This window comes from Elephantulus edwardii, unplaced genomic scaffold (genome assembly GCF_000299155.1).
Source record: "Elephantulus edwardii isolate Elephantulus edwardi_28Jun2011 unplaced genomic scaffold, EleEdw1.0 scaffold00011, whole genome shotgun sequence".
Lineage (NCBI taxonomy): Eukaryota > Metazoa > Chordata > Mammalia > Macroscelidea > Macroscelididae > Elephantulus > Elephantulus edwardii.
The window spans coordinates 20508855-20525464 of record NW_006399761.1 but is presented as its reverse complement, the minus strand read 5'-3'; the positions used below and the strand labels follow the sequence as shown (position 1 = coordinate 20525464).

Here is a 16610-nt window from a genome sequence, read left to right as displayed (position 1 = left end):
ACACAGATGGCCTGTGAGCCTGCAGTGTAGACATCAGAGGGAGCACTTACAGAGATGGCCTGTGAGCCTGCAGTGTAGACATCAGAGGGAGACCTGTGTACCCACATCACAGGGAGCACTTCCACTAGATCTGTGAGCCTTGGAGCCATATAAGAATGCTGTCCTTATTCCAAGAGTCACATAAAGCCATCAGAATCCACTTTAAGCAGGGGAAGGTGGGGAATGGCAACCTGTACCTGAAATAACCACTCTGGTAAAAGCAGAAGACACAGGTTAAGGGGAAGGCGGCCATGGAGATGCATGAACAGGAGCCCAGGCTCAGATCGCACTGACAGGTCACCAAGAGAAGAGGTTAGATTCAGGAGTTACTAAAAGGTATCTGTTAATGGAGTTGGTGTTCGCACGCTTGTGAAGGGCTGTCAGGGATAAGAAGTCTGGAGCTTTACAGTAACTTCTAAGATCAGGACCCTTAGGGCAAAGAGGTAAGATCATGATTGTGGACATTTTCTATTTGAGGCGCATCTGAGATGTTTCAGAGAATACAAAAAGAAGGTAGACAGACTAAATACCTTTTCCCACTGGAACAGGAAAAGGCTTAGCAAGTGTGGAATGCCCTGTTGTGTCAGACAGGAAGGAGGTGCTCAAAGAACAGAGGGAGACATGCCAAGAACACACAAGAGACAGTGTCAAAGGGCTCATGCTGGTCAAATTCTCAATATAACAAACTTAAAGAGCAGCACCAGTAACTGACTGTAACAGCTTAAAAAAATAAATTTTTAAAAAAGAATCTATAAACCTATGTTGTTTGTTGTGTACTGTCAAGTCAGAAATGACCCCTAGCTGATCCGCCAGCCAGTTTTCAGAAACGGCAAACTGCATGGGAGGAAACCGTCCACCCTTCTCCTATGAAGCATCTGGTGAATTTGAACTGTGTTATCTCTGGGACTGCAGTGCAATTTCTTACCACTCAGCCACCACACCTTCTATAACTCTAACAGGTATATATTTTTTTTAAATGGAGATGCAAAAGGAAAAAAGGGGATGTTTTTCTTTTTAATAGAACTCCAATTAATAAATGTAGAGCAAATGGCAGAATTTTTAAAAAAAAACTTCTCAGGGAGGAACGCACAGGGAGAAAAGTAAAACAATGAATGAACGGAAATCCTAAGTCTCTGTAAACTTTCATTAAACTTAATAAAAAAAAAATAGAGAAAAAAACACACAAAAAAACCCTTCTCATTTTACAATCACCCATTTAACAAAAGATCCAGGTACTAATTACCTGGGATGCTAGAGTCAGAGTGATCAGAAAAGAGGATGTTCATGCTGAAGAAGTCTCAAAGTCTTCCACAGATGCAAATTTCTAACGAAAAGGTATCCTGGTCCTGGAGAATCTTGCCAAGTGATCAAATCTAGTATCGCCATGAACGCTATGAGCCCCCTAAATACTCATCATAAACTCTAATCTCTGCACGTCTGGTTCTCACCGGCTGTGGGAGAAAGATGGATTTATAGCTTCTGTAAGGAGTTATGGCCTCGGATGGCCTACAGGGCAGTTCCACTTGTCCTTACGGGGACGCTATGACAATACCCACAGGGACGGGTTAGGCCTGCGGTCTGATGCCACTTGGGAACAGACTTGTTTCATTACATTAATGAGACAAGAAGAGTGCAAGGTGTGAATGTGTCTCTTCTGGGACATAAAAAGAGCAAGCAGGCAGGGACGGGAGAAGACAAATGGCATTCATATCAGGATAACCAAGGAACCGAGGCATGCAGGCTGAGGAGACACAGGACCGTCTCCACAGCAGACAGAACGGAGCTTTCCTGGGGAGTCCTGAACTTGGACTTCCACGCTCTGAACTATGAGAAAGGAAACCGGCTTGTTAAAGCCGTTCGCTTGTGGCATGTGTTAGAGCAACGCTAGACAACAGAGACGTCAGAGGCTTTGTGTTATTCTTCTTCTCCTGTGACTGGTTTGTTTCCCCAAAGGCTACACATGTTCATTACAAAAGTCAATCCTAAAATAAATACAGGTTAAAAGGAAAGCATCAGAAAACCTCACACTCATCTAGAGATTACTATTAACAACATCTAAATGTATCTATTACCATGTATCAAACTCAAACCATGTCAGTCACACATTTATTTGAAAAAATGTATTATTATTCCCCCTATGGAGTTTTAAAATCTACTTTAATCATCTCATATATAGTGAATTATCTTTCCATATCACTAGACATATATCTTGGAAGCAGGAGTGGCATCCACTTCCTAAACAACATGCCTCTGGAAATTCCATGAACTTTGAGAAATGACGATAGGTCTAGAAAGGCTTCAGGCCTTTTGTTCATAGGGTCGCTGTGAGTCATGCTCAACGTGACGGTAATCAACAACAAAAACAGACATATATCTGCAATGTTGTTTCGAAAACGACAGAGGTGTCCTTTGCACGGACGATCCTGCTGATTTAACTAATCCTCCTGTGTTCATTATTTGGGTCATTTCTAACTTTCCATCATTACAAAAAGAGCTAAAATGAGTATCATTCAGCTAACTGTTTGAATATGAATAATTCTTTCTTTCCTAAGATGATAAATCCCCAGAAATGGAATTGCTGGCTCAAGCAGCAATCACGTATTTTCAGGGTTTTCTACTAGACTCTTTTATTAATTTCCACTCTGACTAACATGTTGAGTGGACGCACCTTCTGGCAGCCTCACCAATTTAATGCTGTTTAATCTTAGAACTAGTGACTTGTATATACTCGCTGTGTAACCTGACGCAAAAAAAACATAGTTCGCCAGCTGATTTTCCTCATATCTAGCACTTTTTAAGTTAACAATAACCAAAAAGACAGGATAAAAATTGAGGATTCTTTTCATAAATAATTCAAACTAAGAAAAATCACAGCACAAAATAAGCTTCTGTTTACCCTTTAATAACAATAAGGGCACATTCCTGCCACTGAGGAGTGAAAATTTGAAAAGAATTAAGACTGTGGGGTCAGAATGGACCCTCCAGCAGCTTTTCTCAGGCTACTGATCACACAGGAAGAGAATGGCCCTTTCTCTCACAGACCCAGTGCTGAGTAAGAACCAGAGGAGATAGGGGAGCTCTGGTGGCCTAGTGGCAAGGAGCTGCAACTACAATCCCAGAAGCAAACGGTTTGAATCCACCAGATGCTCTTCTGGGGAAGGAGGGTCAATCTCCTCCTGTACCAGTCAGATCTGATTTGACCGTACACGCACACAAAAATAATAAAATTTAAAAAAAAAAAAAAGAACCAGAGGAGATGTTAGCAGGATTACCCTACCACAGCTCCAAGGATGAAGGAGAAATTCTGACGCCGAAGAGCACAGGATTCAGAAACAGGCTGAGTGGTGAATCCTTTCTGCTAAAAAGTAACAGGTGGTCCCGGTGTCCTATGCTTATGCATTCCCGAAAATGCCAAGTGCCTACTTACAACAGAGGCCGGTGCTCTTGTCCGAACTCCGCTTCGTAGTATCCATCCCTGCAGTCTTTTCCAACCAGATCATGAGGATGAGGTTTGTAGGGGTCATTCTTTGTTATTAACGTAATCCTCACTTTTCCTTTTCCGTAATAGTTCATAATCTGAAAAGGGAACAAACAGGTGAGTGACAATACACACAGGAAAACTGGCAAAAGTGGGAGCCTGTGTAATGCAGAACACCTGACAGAGGAGGAATACACAAATATTCTCCACTCAAAGGAGCAGCAGAAAAGTTCCAACACTGGACCCAAGCAAAGGTGGAAAGCTTGAGAAAACCCAGAAAACAAGGCACTCCCATCAAGTTCCAGCTCTCATACATACAAGCACACCCACGTGTATAAACACGCATACACACACACACACACACACACACACACACACAAGCTGTGACGTGTACAGGACACGGTGGGATGAGAGCGAGAGAGTCAACCTTAGAACATTTCACAGAAGGTACCAAATAAGCTGATACGGTAAAAAGTTAAAAATAACCCTTCAAAGACTGGTAGAATGTTTCTTATTCACCTCTCATTAGCATTCCTGACATTTTAACCCTTGGAAAAAAGGGCCTAAGTCCACAGTGCTGCCAAAAATGGGATAAAAATTAAGGATGTGGAATTCAGCACATAACTCTGCCACTGGCATAGTGTGTAATTTAGCAACTGCCTTTATTTTTATTTTTTTTTATTATTCATTTTGATGAAAGTTTACAGAGACTATGGGTTTCCATTCATTCATTGTTGCACTTTTCTCCCTGCCCACCCCTCCTTCCCAGTTTGCTCTTCTCTTTGAAAAGAAAAAAAAAATTCTTTCACTGTTACACAATCCCTACCCCCAGCAACTGCCTTTAAATTTAGTAAAATAACGTTTGTAAACAATCTGCTAATGAAAGACCAATTAAGTTTTGTAGAATCCAGTCTGCCTTCCCCTCCCTCCATATTTTCACCATTTAAAAAGAGACCCAAATATAAACTTGTTGATATAGGTTATATCTACAGTTACAAGTATATTCTTTTTATATTTATATACTATATTTTGTTTGACTATGAATACACCTAGGAACTCAAATACTAATAAGAAATCTTGCCATTAAGGTGTACGCACTGCTGAATGGAACCCCAATTTGCTCTGTACACTTTCACTCAAATCACAGTAATTTAAAAAGTGAGATTCTCACAGGAAAAGCCCCATTACCTGGATGGATGGGTATGTCCGGTTACTGTCAGTGCTGTGTTCCCCTGGAATGCTGCCTGCCGACCGCCCTTCACACTTGTACCGGAATCGCATGCCCCTCTGCCTGGGCTGTTCAATTATCTTTACATAAGGGCTATACCCACCTGAAAAATTAAAAGGAAAAAAGGAGGGCGATGAGATTAGGATAGCAAGAAAAAAAGACTTCAACTGTTTTGTTCTTTTTTCTAAACACCAGACGAAAAGGTTTTCCCTTTCAACATGAAATAACAAGCTTGAAATATGAGTATCCAGGTGGGAGGGTGAGACATTTTCCCCACTAGACGCGAGCTCATGTGGAGGACAAGCACAAGTCACGCATATTGATTAGGTGATAACTTCATTATCAGTAGGTCTCCATCACGATGCCTATGGAAACCTCTGAGAGACCCACTTCAGAGACACCCACTTCCCACATGAGACCAAACAGAAGGGGTTCCCCACGATTCCTCCAGAGGGAAGAGCAGGGCAGTATTCAAAAGCATAATGCTGCAATCCAAAAGTAAGCAAAATGCAATTTGTCTAGATAATTAATTTCACATTAGACTCAACTGTTGTTGTTGTTGTTGTGTACTTCTGAGGCAGAACTGACTCATAGCTGACCCTCCAGCAGGTTTTCAGAGGCAGTTAATCACACGGGAGGAGAATGTTCATCTTCCACTGAGCAGCCCGTAGATTAGAACTGCATGCCTTTGGGTTGGCAGCCCAGCTCCTTAGGACTAAGTCATCAGAGCTCCCTTTACACTCTACAGTGAAGTTAAAAATCGCTCAGAGGAGATGAAATGTATTTCAACATATGTACATGATTTCCAATAAAATCTTTAATGACTTCTAGATCCTTTATCAAAATAAACCCCCGGGGGGGGGGGGGGGGGACACTAAAGAGGGGTTAAACACGTCAGAGGTAAGTCCCACTGGAAGTTTAGGTTCAAGAGAATTTTCAGTCATAGCTGTTTTTCTAAAGTGATACATGACACAATGGAAGGAAAAGAAAATAATTTACTTTTCATAACAGATTTCATCCAAAAGATGTACCTTTAGAAGGAACTATTGATAAAAACAACCTGGATGACTCTCAAAATAACAAAGTGGAGGGAAAGTCAAGTCAACAAGGGCATATACCGCATGCTTCCATTTAAACAGACCTCTCAGAATATGCAAACTAGCCTATAATGAAATAAAGTCCATCAGTGGGCACAGATGGATGGGAAACTCAGGAACAACAGACCCATTCATTATCTTGATGGTGGTGATGATTTCAAAGTTGTATACAAATGTCAAAACTTACCAAATTGTTTCATTCATATGAGTACTTTAATGCACATTAACTAAATCTCAATGAAGTGGTTTAAAGCATAAGCATTTTTTGCCCTCTTTTACCATATTACCCAAATCTATGACTTGCCAGCACTTAACAACCACACCAACAAATCATTAGACATAAAAGCACGAAAGTCCCCTTACAAGGAAGGTAATTAACAATGTGCTTTTCTTTCAGGGTGTAAAGATGTTTTTCCATTAAAACAGACCCACAATTAGGTATCCAGGCCACTGACCAAAGTTTGTCTTGTTAGGATGTTAAAAACCTACAGAAAGGGTAGGCAGCACAGTGGGCCTTATCAGGAAGAGAACCTCTGAATCCCACTCAGCTAATTCTAAGATAAGACACCCTGGAAATGTTACTGCCCAGTAAAATGAGAATCTCAGCCCCTACTTGGTGGCCTAGTAGCAAGAAGCTGCACTGCAATGCTGAAGGCTTGTGGTTCAAGTCCACCAGATGCTCCCTGGCAGAAGGATGGGCAATCTACTCTCACTAGTTCTGAAAACTCATCGGAGGGTCAATTACAGGTCGGTTCTGACTTGATGGCACACAACAACAACAACAACACAAAGATTGCAAACAACTGTGAGGATTAGAGAATCCTTACTAAGTTACATATATAATAACAAATAGTCAATAAAACAATGTCTATGATTTCAAAAGTTGTTGGGTTTGTTTTGTTTTGTTTAAATGACTTAAGGAAGGACCACACGGAATGAGGAAGCAACAGAATACAAATTATGAGAACTACAGAAGGGAGGAAACAGTAACAAAATTCGGAGTAAGAATATTAGCCCCAAAGTGAGGAATGTCTAGGTGGGAGAGAAGTTAATAAAACCAAAGAGTGAGGAAAGAGATGAGGGGCAATGGAGAAATGCAGGGGGGCTGAGGGGAGGGGAACAGTGGTCTCAAGGTACAGCAGTTAGAGGAGAACAGTCTGTTAAAGAACTACTAACATAGTCCCAGTAAAGGTGGTGTAAATGTCCATTCCACAAAGAGACCAACAGCTAGAGCACACTGGGGGTCTGGGCTTCATCTTAGAGGTGAGGGGAAATCAATGAACGTTTTAGGAAGAATCACAGGATGAGAAAGGCATTTTAAAGTAAGAATTCTTGTAAGAGTGGACAGGTTTCAAACAGGAAGCAGGAGACCAGTGGATAGGCTCTTTTAAAAAGGTGGACAATGTCCCTTTTAAACAGTTCTCTCCCTCATCTGTTTGAATGCAGTATACATCATTCCTCCCCTCCTTTTCTGTCTTCCCTCAACCCTGATGTCAGTCCCGTTTTACAACAGTGGCCCTATGCAATATTTGTACTTTTGTGACTGAGCTATTTCACTCAGTGTTGTGTACTCCAGGGTTATCCATTTTGCATAATATTTCATGAGTCCCTTGTTTTTCAATGCTGCATAGTATTCCATGGTGTGAATATACCAGAGCTTCTCTATCCATTTGTTTGTTAATGGGCACTTGGATTGTTTCCAGCTCTTTGCAATTGCAAACAAAGCTGCAATAAACATGGGTGTGCATATATCTGCTTGGGTGGCAGTTATCTTGTCACTACAGAAGTTCAGAGTGAAGGCTGCATAGTGGAGTGGACTTGGGGGGAGGGACTGTTTCTTTTCAAAGAGAAGAGTGAATGGGGGAGGGGGAGTAGGGAGAAAAGTGCAACAATGAATGACTAGAAACCCTGAGTCTTTGTAAACTTTCATTATACATTCGTGAGAATGGGATGATAGGCAGCCTGGCAGTGCAGTGGTTAAAGAATTCAGCTGCTAGCCCAAAGGTCAGCAGTCTGAGTCCACTCCATGGGAACTGGGACCAAGAGTTAGGTGATAAATTGTGTTAGTACCTGGTGGTTGAACTTTAGAATTGTTTATGACTCCAAGGTTTCTACTTTGGATTACACAGTAATGGGATAGTCCATTTACCTTTAGTTTTATTCTGTTTGATCAGGACCCTTATGTTTCAGTCTACTACTTATGTGTTCATTCAAGAAACAAAGGGCCGGATGTATCCATCAGCAGATGACTATGTAAGCAACATAACATTACTCAGCCATAAAGATGAACTTCTGAGGCATGCCACAACACGGGCAAATCTAGAAAACACCGTGCTGAACAAGATAAGTCAGTTGTAAGAGGGCAGACACTATGTGACCTCACTTAGAAGTAAGTGTAATATGTAAAAACCAAAGAAGATGCGTGGTTCAAAGGTGGAGGAAGAGGGAGTTTCTGTTTAGGGGCATGGAGTCACATCGATGATAGCGGAATAATCCGGAAGACGACAGTGACAAAAGCTGCACAGTGCGAAGAGTGTAACCAGTATCACTGAAATGGCCATTAGAAACTGCTGACTTGAGGAAAGGTATTTTCACTATTCTGGGGAGAGAAAAAAATCAAAGGGTAAACTGAGTCTAACCACCCACATTCATAAAACTCCAGTTTTGCTGAGAAACAGGCAAGAATGCAGATGAACAATTTTCACATTCAAATAATTTGTGTCTTTATATATCTTTGCAGGAATATTTAAGAGAAAGTACGTGTTCTCTAAATTGCTGATGAAATCAACACTGACTTCAAAGTTGTATCTTAATTAATCCATGTGGTTGCTTGCCCGAAAGGTCAAGCAAATCCCTGCCAACCACTTATTTAAAAGTGTCTTGGTGGGAAATTGACACTGAGTGACATCACTACTGGTAAATGGCTGATGTAGGGGGGATGGTAATGTGACTAAAAGTGCTAGGCTCACAGTGAGCGTTCAATTATTGCACTGGTCACACATCTTACTTCAAACGAGATAATGTACTTTTATAAAAAAAAAAAGGCCAGGGACAAAAAAAAAAAGGACAGAAAAGCTGCTGCTGAAAAGATTATTTTTTTTAAAATACTATTTTTTAAAAATATTTTGTTTTTTAATTATTCATTTTAATGAAAATTTACAGGGACTTTGGATTTCCATTCATTCATTGTTGCACTTTTCTCCCTGCCCACCCCTCCCCCCAAAAAGATTCTTTTTAAAAAATATTTTAAGTTGTAAAAACAAACATTTTTACATGAATATTACTTATCACATAACAGGAAGAAGAACAATAAAAAAAATCCTGCCATCCATTCTACCTCCTGGAGAAGTTCTTCATTGGTAAAAAGTCTCACTATCAAGTATGAGAGGTGATTTAACAGTCCACTTTCCCCAGGTTGGAACTAATCCCTCCCTCCTCAAAACGTCCATTCTGTTTAATGATAATTATTTCAAATAACGACACCTAAGAGGAGATGGCTTTAGTTCTCCTTGCAATAAAACGATCTCATTTCTTTCTTTACTACTTGAAGGTCAGGACTGTGTCTTAGTCATTAGCACCTTGTATCTGTTGACTGAGTGTTGGAAATGCTCAAGTTAGATGTTTCTGTTTATGTACATTATTCAAAGGTTACAGGGACTATGTTAATGATTAATCAGACTTTCCTTATTTGATTTCACTCCTATGGAAACAAAGATAAGCACTCTGTCAGTACTGAGCTGCACCAGCATTGCACTTTCATACTTTCTCACAGTCATTCAGACCACTGTTGCTTTTATCTCTACTGATGATTTTTAAAAGCGTTCCAGCTGCAATGTCTGCATCATCAGTGTAATATACTAGTTACTTCCTTCTTTAGTGCTCTCTATTGAAGGACCATGCTTCCTGAAGAAAGGAAGAGATGAAACATATTTATCTATGAAACAATGCAAAACATAAATCAGGAAGTTGTGGGAAAAAAAGTAATAACACATTTAACTAGGATTATCTTGAATCACTAGTTTTGTAAATGTCTTACAAGTAGTTTCTAAATAAGTCAGTTACTATATTTTTTCTTAGTAAATATTATAAAAACTTAGTAAAAAGCTGGAATGGCTCACTATATTATAAGCAGTGTTTTTAAATGTTAATACAGACTAGAATAACAATCGAAATAACTATTTTTGACAGATAGGTGCTTTTATGTGAATTTAGGGAGAAGGAAAAAAAGGGGGTGAGGAGTATTTTAAAACATAGTGGCTCAAATCTAATAAGGCATGTGTTTCTAAAATTAAACAAAATACAGTGGAAAAAAAAAAACCCCAACTAAAACCAGATCACAGATTGTAAAAAAAAGACAAATTAGAGGAGCTTAGGAACTAGCATTAAATGTATAGTGAAAAAACACTGACTCCAGAAATTACAAAAAAAAAAATTCTAAAACCATTTCAAAGCTCTTCTCCATTTTTTATTTGATCTCCACAACAACTTTAATCTTCATTTTAAAACCTAAAAATAATTATCCTATTTTCTAAATGATAAAACTCAAGTTCAAAAGCAATGTGCTTAAGGTCATACAATTAATAAGTCAAGAGCTAATGCTACAAAACTATGCTAAGTTATAAGAGAAAGAAGTCACGAATCACATTAGCTGGGATCTAGGAGGCCAAATTAAAATAAACAAATAAACAAACAAAAAACAACAAAAGCATAAAAACATGTGGAAGTAAAAAATAACAATAAAGCAAATAGCATAAATGTAGTCTAACATAAATGTAACCTTGCTTAAGAAGGTAATGCATCTCGGTACAGGCACGTTAGATGCAGTGAAATCCTGAGAACAGATCCACATTGGGGGTGTGATAGGGCACCCAGGCAGTGTTTTTAAAAACATACATGTCCAGATCTCAGCTGAGATTGGCTGAACAGAAATGGAAATCTTGAAGGGTAAAGGCCAGCCATTTGTTTCCAGAAAAAGCTTTGTGGATAATTCTAATATACACTTTTGAATAAGAAACATTGACTTAAAATATAAGGAAGTGGAACAACAATGTACTAGCTAGAAAAGTGATAGAAAAATTCAGGTACAAGCGTGGGCTGTGTCATGGATAAAATTGGCTGAGCAGTGCTGGCTAGATTTAACTCCTCCCACTCAGGAAAGGCAAAAACAAGCAAGAGAAAATATATTAGTGTGTGGACAGTTTTCAGTTGTTCAAATTTATTTAAAAGGTAAACTGTTTGCAAAATTATCGTTTTACTTTTCAGTAACATCTTGTAAAACAATCCACAAAAAAAAAAAAAACTGTAACGTGTAACCACACAGTGGAGAATAGCTGACTGCACACCCCTCAGAGGTCACACTTTGGAGCCAACAACATAAAGTTGTTCAAGTATTACCTCTATTCTCTTTGGAGAGAAAGAAAAGATTACTATCCTTTCCTCAACCCAGGAGCCTGACTGAGTCATACTGGTAATATTTTTTACCTTTAGACACAGGTAAGTTTTTCCATTTCTATGTATGACCAAAATTTACACTTCAGTTCTTACAAAGATAAAGCTATATTCACAAAAAAGGTCTAAACCATTTAAGCCTATTCCCATAGGCAGAAGAAGCCTAAACACAAAAGAAATCAAACAAAGAATGAGTAATGTCAAACTGGCAAAAGTTTAACTATTTGCTATGCAATCTTATTCTCCTTTAAATAGATGCAAAACTATGTCAAAACATTTAAAAGTAAATAGGCATTCATTTCTTATCAATTCCTTAAGGGTTTATTTCCCTCCAGTATCTGGTCTGGCTTAAACTAGGTTCTACAGTGTCACAGAATTCTAGAATCTAGAATCAGTAATCAACTGGTCACAGATTCCAAATCATAGCAACCCCAGGTGCACTCCACAGGGTTTCAATAGCTGATTTTCATAACTAGATTGCCAGGCCTCTTTGGTGCCTCTGGGCTGTCCTGAACTTCTAACCTTCCCTTCAGTTAGCAGCACAGTGCGTATTAACCACTTGTACCATGTGGGACTCTTAGAAGTGTAGCACCCATTTCCTAAGTCAAAATTCCAGAAGCGCTCTATTAGGGATGAAACAAATCTTCCTTTAATGGGATACACATTGTATCTTTTGGCAATTCTCATATTTTAACTCATGACAATGAGTTCACACAGTAGCAGAACCAGAATAAAAACAAACCCAGGTCCACTCTGGCCTTAAGAAAGAATCCAAGCAGGGAATTTTCAGACCAGTATTACACTGATGTATGCACCACATGGTAAACAAAAGATGTAAAAAAAGGTTTGGCAGGAGAGGCCACTGCTTTAGGGCAGGAAAAATCAAGTACTTTAAAAATCTTTAAGGTGGACAAGAGAGAAATATTAAAATTCTGCCCTAGAATGCTCAAGTATTTAAGAAGAACTAGACAGCAAGATCAAACTCTATCTTGATTATGACTGCCAACCTTAAAAATGAAAATATAGGGGGAAAAAATACAAGATATCCAGTAGCATTAACTTCAAATGCAAAAGAGTATGTATTGGAGACCTGTGTATACTAAAAGTATTTGTGGATTATCTGAGATTAACTGGCACTCCTGCATTTTATCTGCTAGCCTACTCCTGGTTCTTAACAGCTTGATTATTTCATAAATACAAAATCCAGACAGAGAGCAGTTGCAGACTTGAGAAAACAGGAAGGTGTCCCGAGATCACGTGCCTGCAAACACAATCATTTGTAGAAAGTTCACACGTGAAGATGTTGGAACAAAAAGAAATTCTGAGTCTCTTAAACTGTATTTGATAAAAAGATCGCACACCCCCTGGATGTTCCTAATTATGATTCATCTTATTCCTTTCCAGTACTGTCTACTGTATATAACCTGAATTCTTTTATATCATTATTATCTCTACTTTGACATGTTTTGTATTTCTGAAACAATATGCATGTTTACCATGTGCAGTCCCCTCTGTATTTAAAAATTAAAAAGTCTTTTCTCTGTCTTTCAGCTATGTAGCTAAATTCCAGCTCTATATTAAAGTTACACTGTACTCATATCAACATTCATTTTTTCCTCTTAATGAAGAGGGAGAAAAAAAAAGAACTCTTGAAATTAAAACTACAAAGAGTTGGTAAGTAATGCGGTTTACAAAAATAATTTCTTCATGTACTTCCTATTGCTGTGTGACACAGCAGAAATGTATTAAAGAAAAATGAGAATAAAAACAATAAATTGTCTAACATTTAAGGCATATTTTTTTTTAAAAAAGAACTGTCAGTAAGCAGACCTAGATATTTTGCTCTTTTTGAAAATTCAGGCACCAAAGTAATTAATTTTACTTGCATTCACTAGGAAATAATAATAAATACCAAAGAGTAATGGCCACTTATCATTACTGGTTTGGGACCATTTTTCATCACAATGTCTATTCTAATAAGGTTGGAAGCAAGGGGGTTTTTTAAAAGGCAATGAAAAAGAGCTTGGGAAAAAAGCCAACCTTTGAAGACCCAAATAATTAATCTGATTATTAATGAGTAAAATTTAGAATCAAATACATTATCTAAATTCTAGTACTATGTGCTCCTCATGACATTAAAACAATTTTGCTTTGTTTATTTATCTTTATGAGGTTATGATCTAAGTTTTATTTTTATCTTATATAGACCACATATTCAACTACACACAGATCTACTTTCACTTGCTGTCTGATGAGAAATGGAGGTCTTAAAGGTTTGCTAAGCAATAAAAAACATTTTTGAGGGTTTTTAATTAAATTATTTTTATTAATATTTTTATGTAACATAATTTTTTTACAGCATATTCTTTCCATTTAATTTCTTTCTCCATTCATTCATTGTTGTACATTTTCCTCCTTGCCCACTCCTGCCCCCTTTGTTTTTCTCTTTGAAGAAAAAAAAATTATTTCATTGTTTTACAGTCACACCTCCCCCACCTCCCCCTCACCCAGTCCACAGCCCACTTTAATATGCATTTCTTTTTCTGTAATCTTGTCATGAAAATAATACCTAATCCTATATTCCTTTTAAATAGTCCTCTACTTCATCTGTTTTAATGCAGTATACATTATTTATCCCCTCTTTTCTTAGGTTCCCCTAACCCCAGATGTCAGTCCCATTATTACAACAGTGGCTCTATGCAGTATTTGTCCTTTTGTGACTGAGATATTTCACACAGCATAATGTCCTCCAGGGTCACCCATTTTGTGTAGTATTTCATGAGTTCCTTCTTTTAATACTACCTTACTACAGAGTCTAAGCCGATGCTAAATGAAAACATCCACCTCTTTCTTCTTGTTGTTAAACTTTCAGTTAAATTAATACTTTCAAAACATGAATGGGAATTTATGACTTATTCTGTTAATCTTTTAATCACTCCAAATATTTTACAAAAGATTAAGGAAACTCAGGCTTTTGTCTAGCCATTTTCAAACATGTGATTACATTTTAAAATAATTTGTTGCATTTTAAATATTTTAAAATAACTTGTTCCATTACATTTTTAAAATGTAACATTTTTTAAAGTCCCATTTAAACACAACTCAAGAAAAAGGAAAAAAGATAATCACTCTTCCTCGACTTCCAAACATTTAAAATTTTACATTCTTTTATGCTTCTCTCCCTCCAATGTAGGGAATTCTTGGTCCTCATAACAGCAGAAGGTGTTATGTGTGTTTTTCATGAAAAAAAAAATCTACACTGTATCACATAAAATCACACAGATCATAAAATATGGTTATCTAGAGTTTAATGACTTCTTCCCCCCTTTCTTTTGGAAAGGGCAGCTGTCAATATTTCCATGCAATGAATAAAGTTTGCTTAAAGGGCCGTTAAGTTGCCTCTCCCCTTTTTTTACTTAGCATACTCGCCAGTCTTTACCTACTTCGAGAAAACACATCTTTCTGATGATACCCACTAAATTAACCAAGTATTTAAAAGCCATCTTTGCACTTTTCATTTCCAGGTGCTTTTGAATTTAGGAGCTTAAAAAAAAAATTCTCTGAAAGCTTGGGGTCACTGCAGTGGGTAAAGGGAAAGTTGAAATTTTTTAAACTATATTTGTCTTCTCACAAGGAAAACCACAGACAAACTGAAATCAAATGTCATATGAAGCTCTATTTCCTTTCAGTCTACAGCAGTAGCTATGGCATTGTTCTTGTTCAACCCTTTAAAAGAGTTCTTCAAGCCTATAGTTCCTCTTCTCAAAAGAGGTATCAACCCCTGCAGGGGATCACTGAACCAAGATGGGGTGAGGGTGGGTCAAGTATGTACCTCCTCCTCCCCAACTCCGCAGCCCAGCATTATTAAGTCACGTAGTTTCAGAACCCCGTCTTTGATCAAGTTGTTCAAAGTGCCCCCTTCTAAATAAAAAAATCCTGGGACAGGGTCTCACTGGAGCCTGGTCTACGCGATTCCCCCCTAAGATCACCCAGGAACCCCCCTGAACCACGGCTGCAGAAACGAAAAGCCCCCCCAAACCCCACACACTCTGAGCAACCTCGTCCTTCCCCGCAAAGCAAGAACGCCCAGCCTTTCTTTATTAACTGGGAATGAACATCGACATAAATCCTACAATGTTTTCATTCCCAGCCATTCTTTTCAAAGCAGGAGAAGTTCTAAGCCATCTTCTTTCCACCGACAGATAATAAATAAAATGATCTCTCGGTGTCAACTCCGAAGCGTGCGCCTCCGTTCACCATAGACATTTCTGCACTTGGGGCACAAGGTCCCCATTTCCCGCTCGGGACCCGTTGAAAGTGCCTCCGATGACACTTCTCACGACGGCACCTCGTTAGCAACTGTCAAACGCCACCGGCGATAGCCTCTCCGGCGCCTGAAATCGGGCGAAAAATCGGGGGAGGATTCCCCCGCGCCCTGCAGGTTCCGCATTTCTGCTCCAAAGCCTAAAAGCACCAGTTCAAAACATAGCTACCCAAGGGGGTGAAAAAAAAAAATAAAATACAACTCCCCGTCCTCTTTTTTTGGGATGAATCAAAGCCGCTGGGAAATTTCCAAGGCTCTCTCGGTTACAAAGGGATCAAATGACAGAGCGGGGTTCTGATTTCGCACGCAAACTCCAAACCAGGGAACTTTTCTGTTAAAAAGGCTGACAATCTGCCACATAATGCGATCTGCCTTCCCCCCCGCCGACTTCCCCAAAACGCGGAGCAGCAGCCCCGGGATCTGCTCTCCGGCCCCTCGGACACCCCCCCACACCCCGATCGCGCCCGGGCGCCCGGCATCCCCGCCGTGGACACTCACCCGAGGCCATGGCTGCGCTCCCCGCGCAGCACCAAGCGCCCCGGCCGGACACCGCTGCAGGCCGCGAGCTCGTCGGTCAGTCACTCAGCCAGGCGAGCGAGGGATCTCTGCCGCCGAGACCCCCCAGTCTCGCTGACCACTCCTAGGTCCTCCTCCTCCTGCCCGCCCTCTTCGGCGTTTGTGGCTCGCACCTTCCCACCCCCTTAGTTCTCGCCGGCGTCCGGCGGCCAGGCTGCAGCAGCCGGGAGGGACTCAGGGGGCGGAGCGCGTGAGAGCCCGGCGCCCGCCCGCCCGGCCGAGAGGCGGGCGGCCCCGGCAGCGCGGGGATTTCCCGCCACTGACGTCACGCCGCTCCCCACAGGGGGCGGGGCTTCTGCGCGGCCTCTGCGCGCGCACGCTAGTCCTTAGCGCCCCCTCATGGCTAACGGCGCCTGCCTCCACGGCGCTCGCCTCGGCGCATGCGTCCCCCGGTACTGGCTGAGCGCGAGCCGCAGGGTC

General features: G+C 40.1%; 1 protein-coding gene across 1 annotated transcript in view; it reads right to left on the bottom strand.

Moving 5' to 3' along the window:
* The window catches only part of REL (v-rel avian reticuloendotheliosis viral oncogene homolog), a 45389-nt gene extending 29267 nt beyond the window's left edge, over positions 1 to 16122 (bottom strand). The window contains exons 1-4 of the mRNA XM_006881026.1: positions 16113 to 16122; positions 15659 to 15754; positions 4706 to 4848; positions 3467 to 3615 (exon numbers count right to left, since the gene is read on the bottom strand). Coding sequence (XP_006881088.1) covers positions 3467 to 3615; positions 4706 to 4848; positions 15659 to 15754; positions 16113 to 16122 — 398 coding nt within the window. The remainder of the gene's footprint in view (positions 1 to 3466; positions 3616 to 4705; positions 4849 to 15658; positions 15755 to 16112) is intronic.
* Between the last annotated feature and the right edge of the window lie 488 nt (positions 16123 to 16610).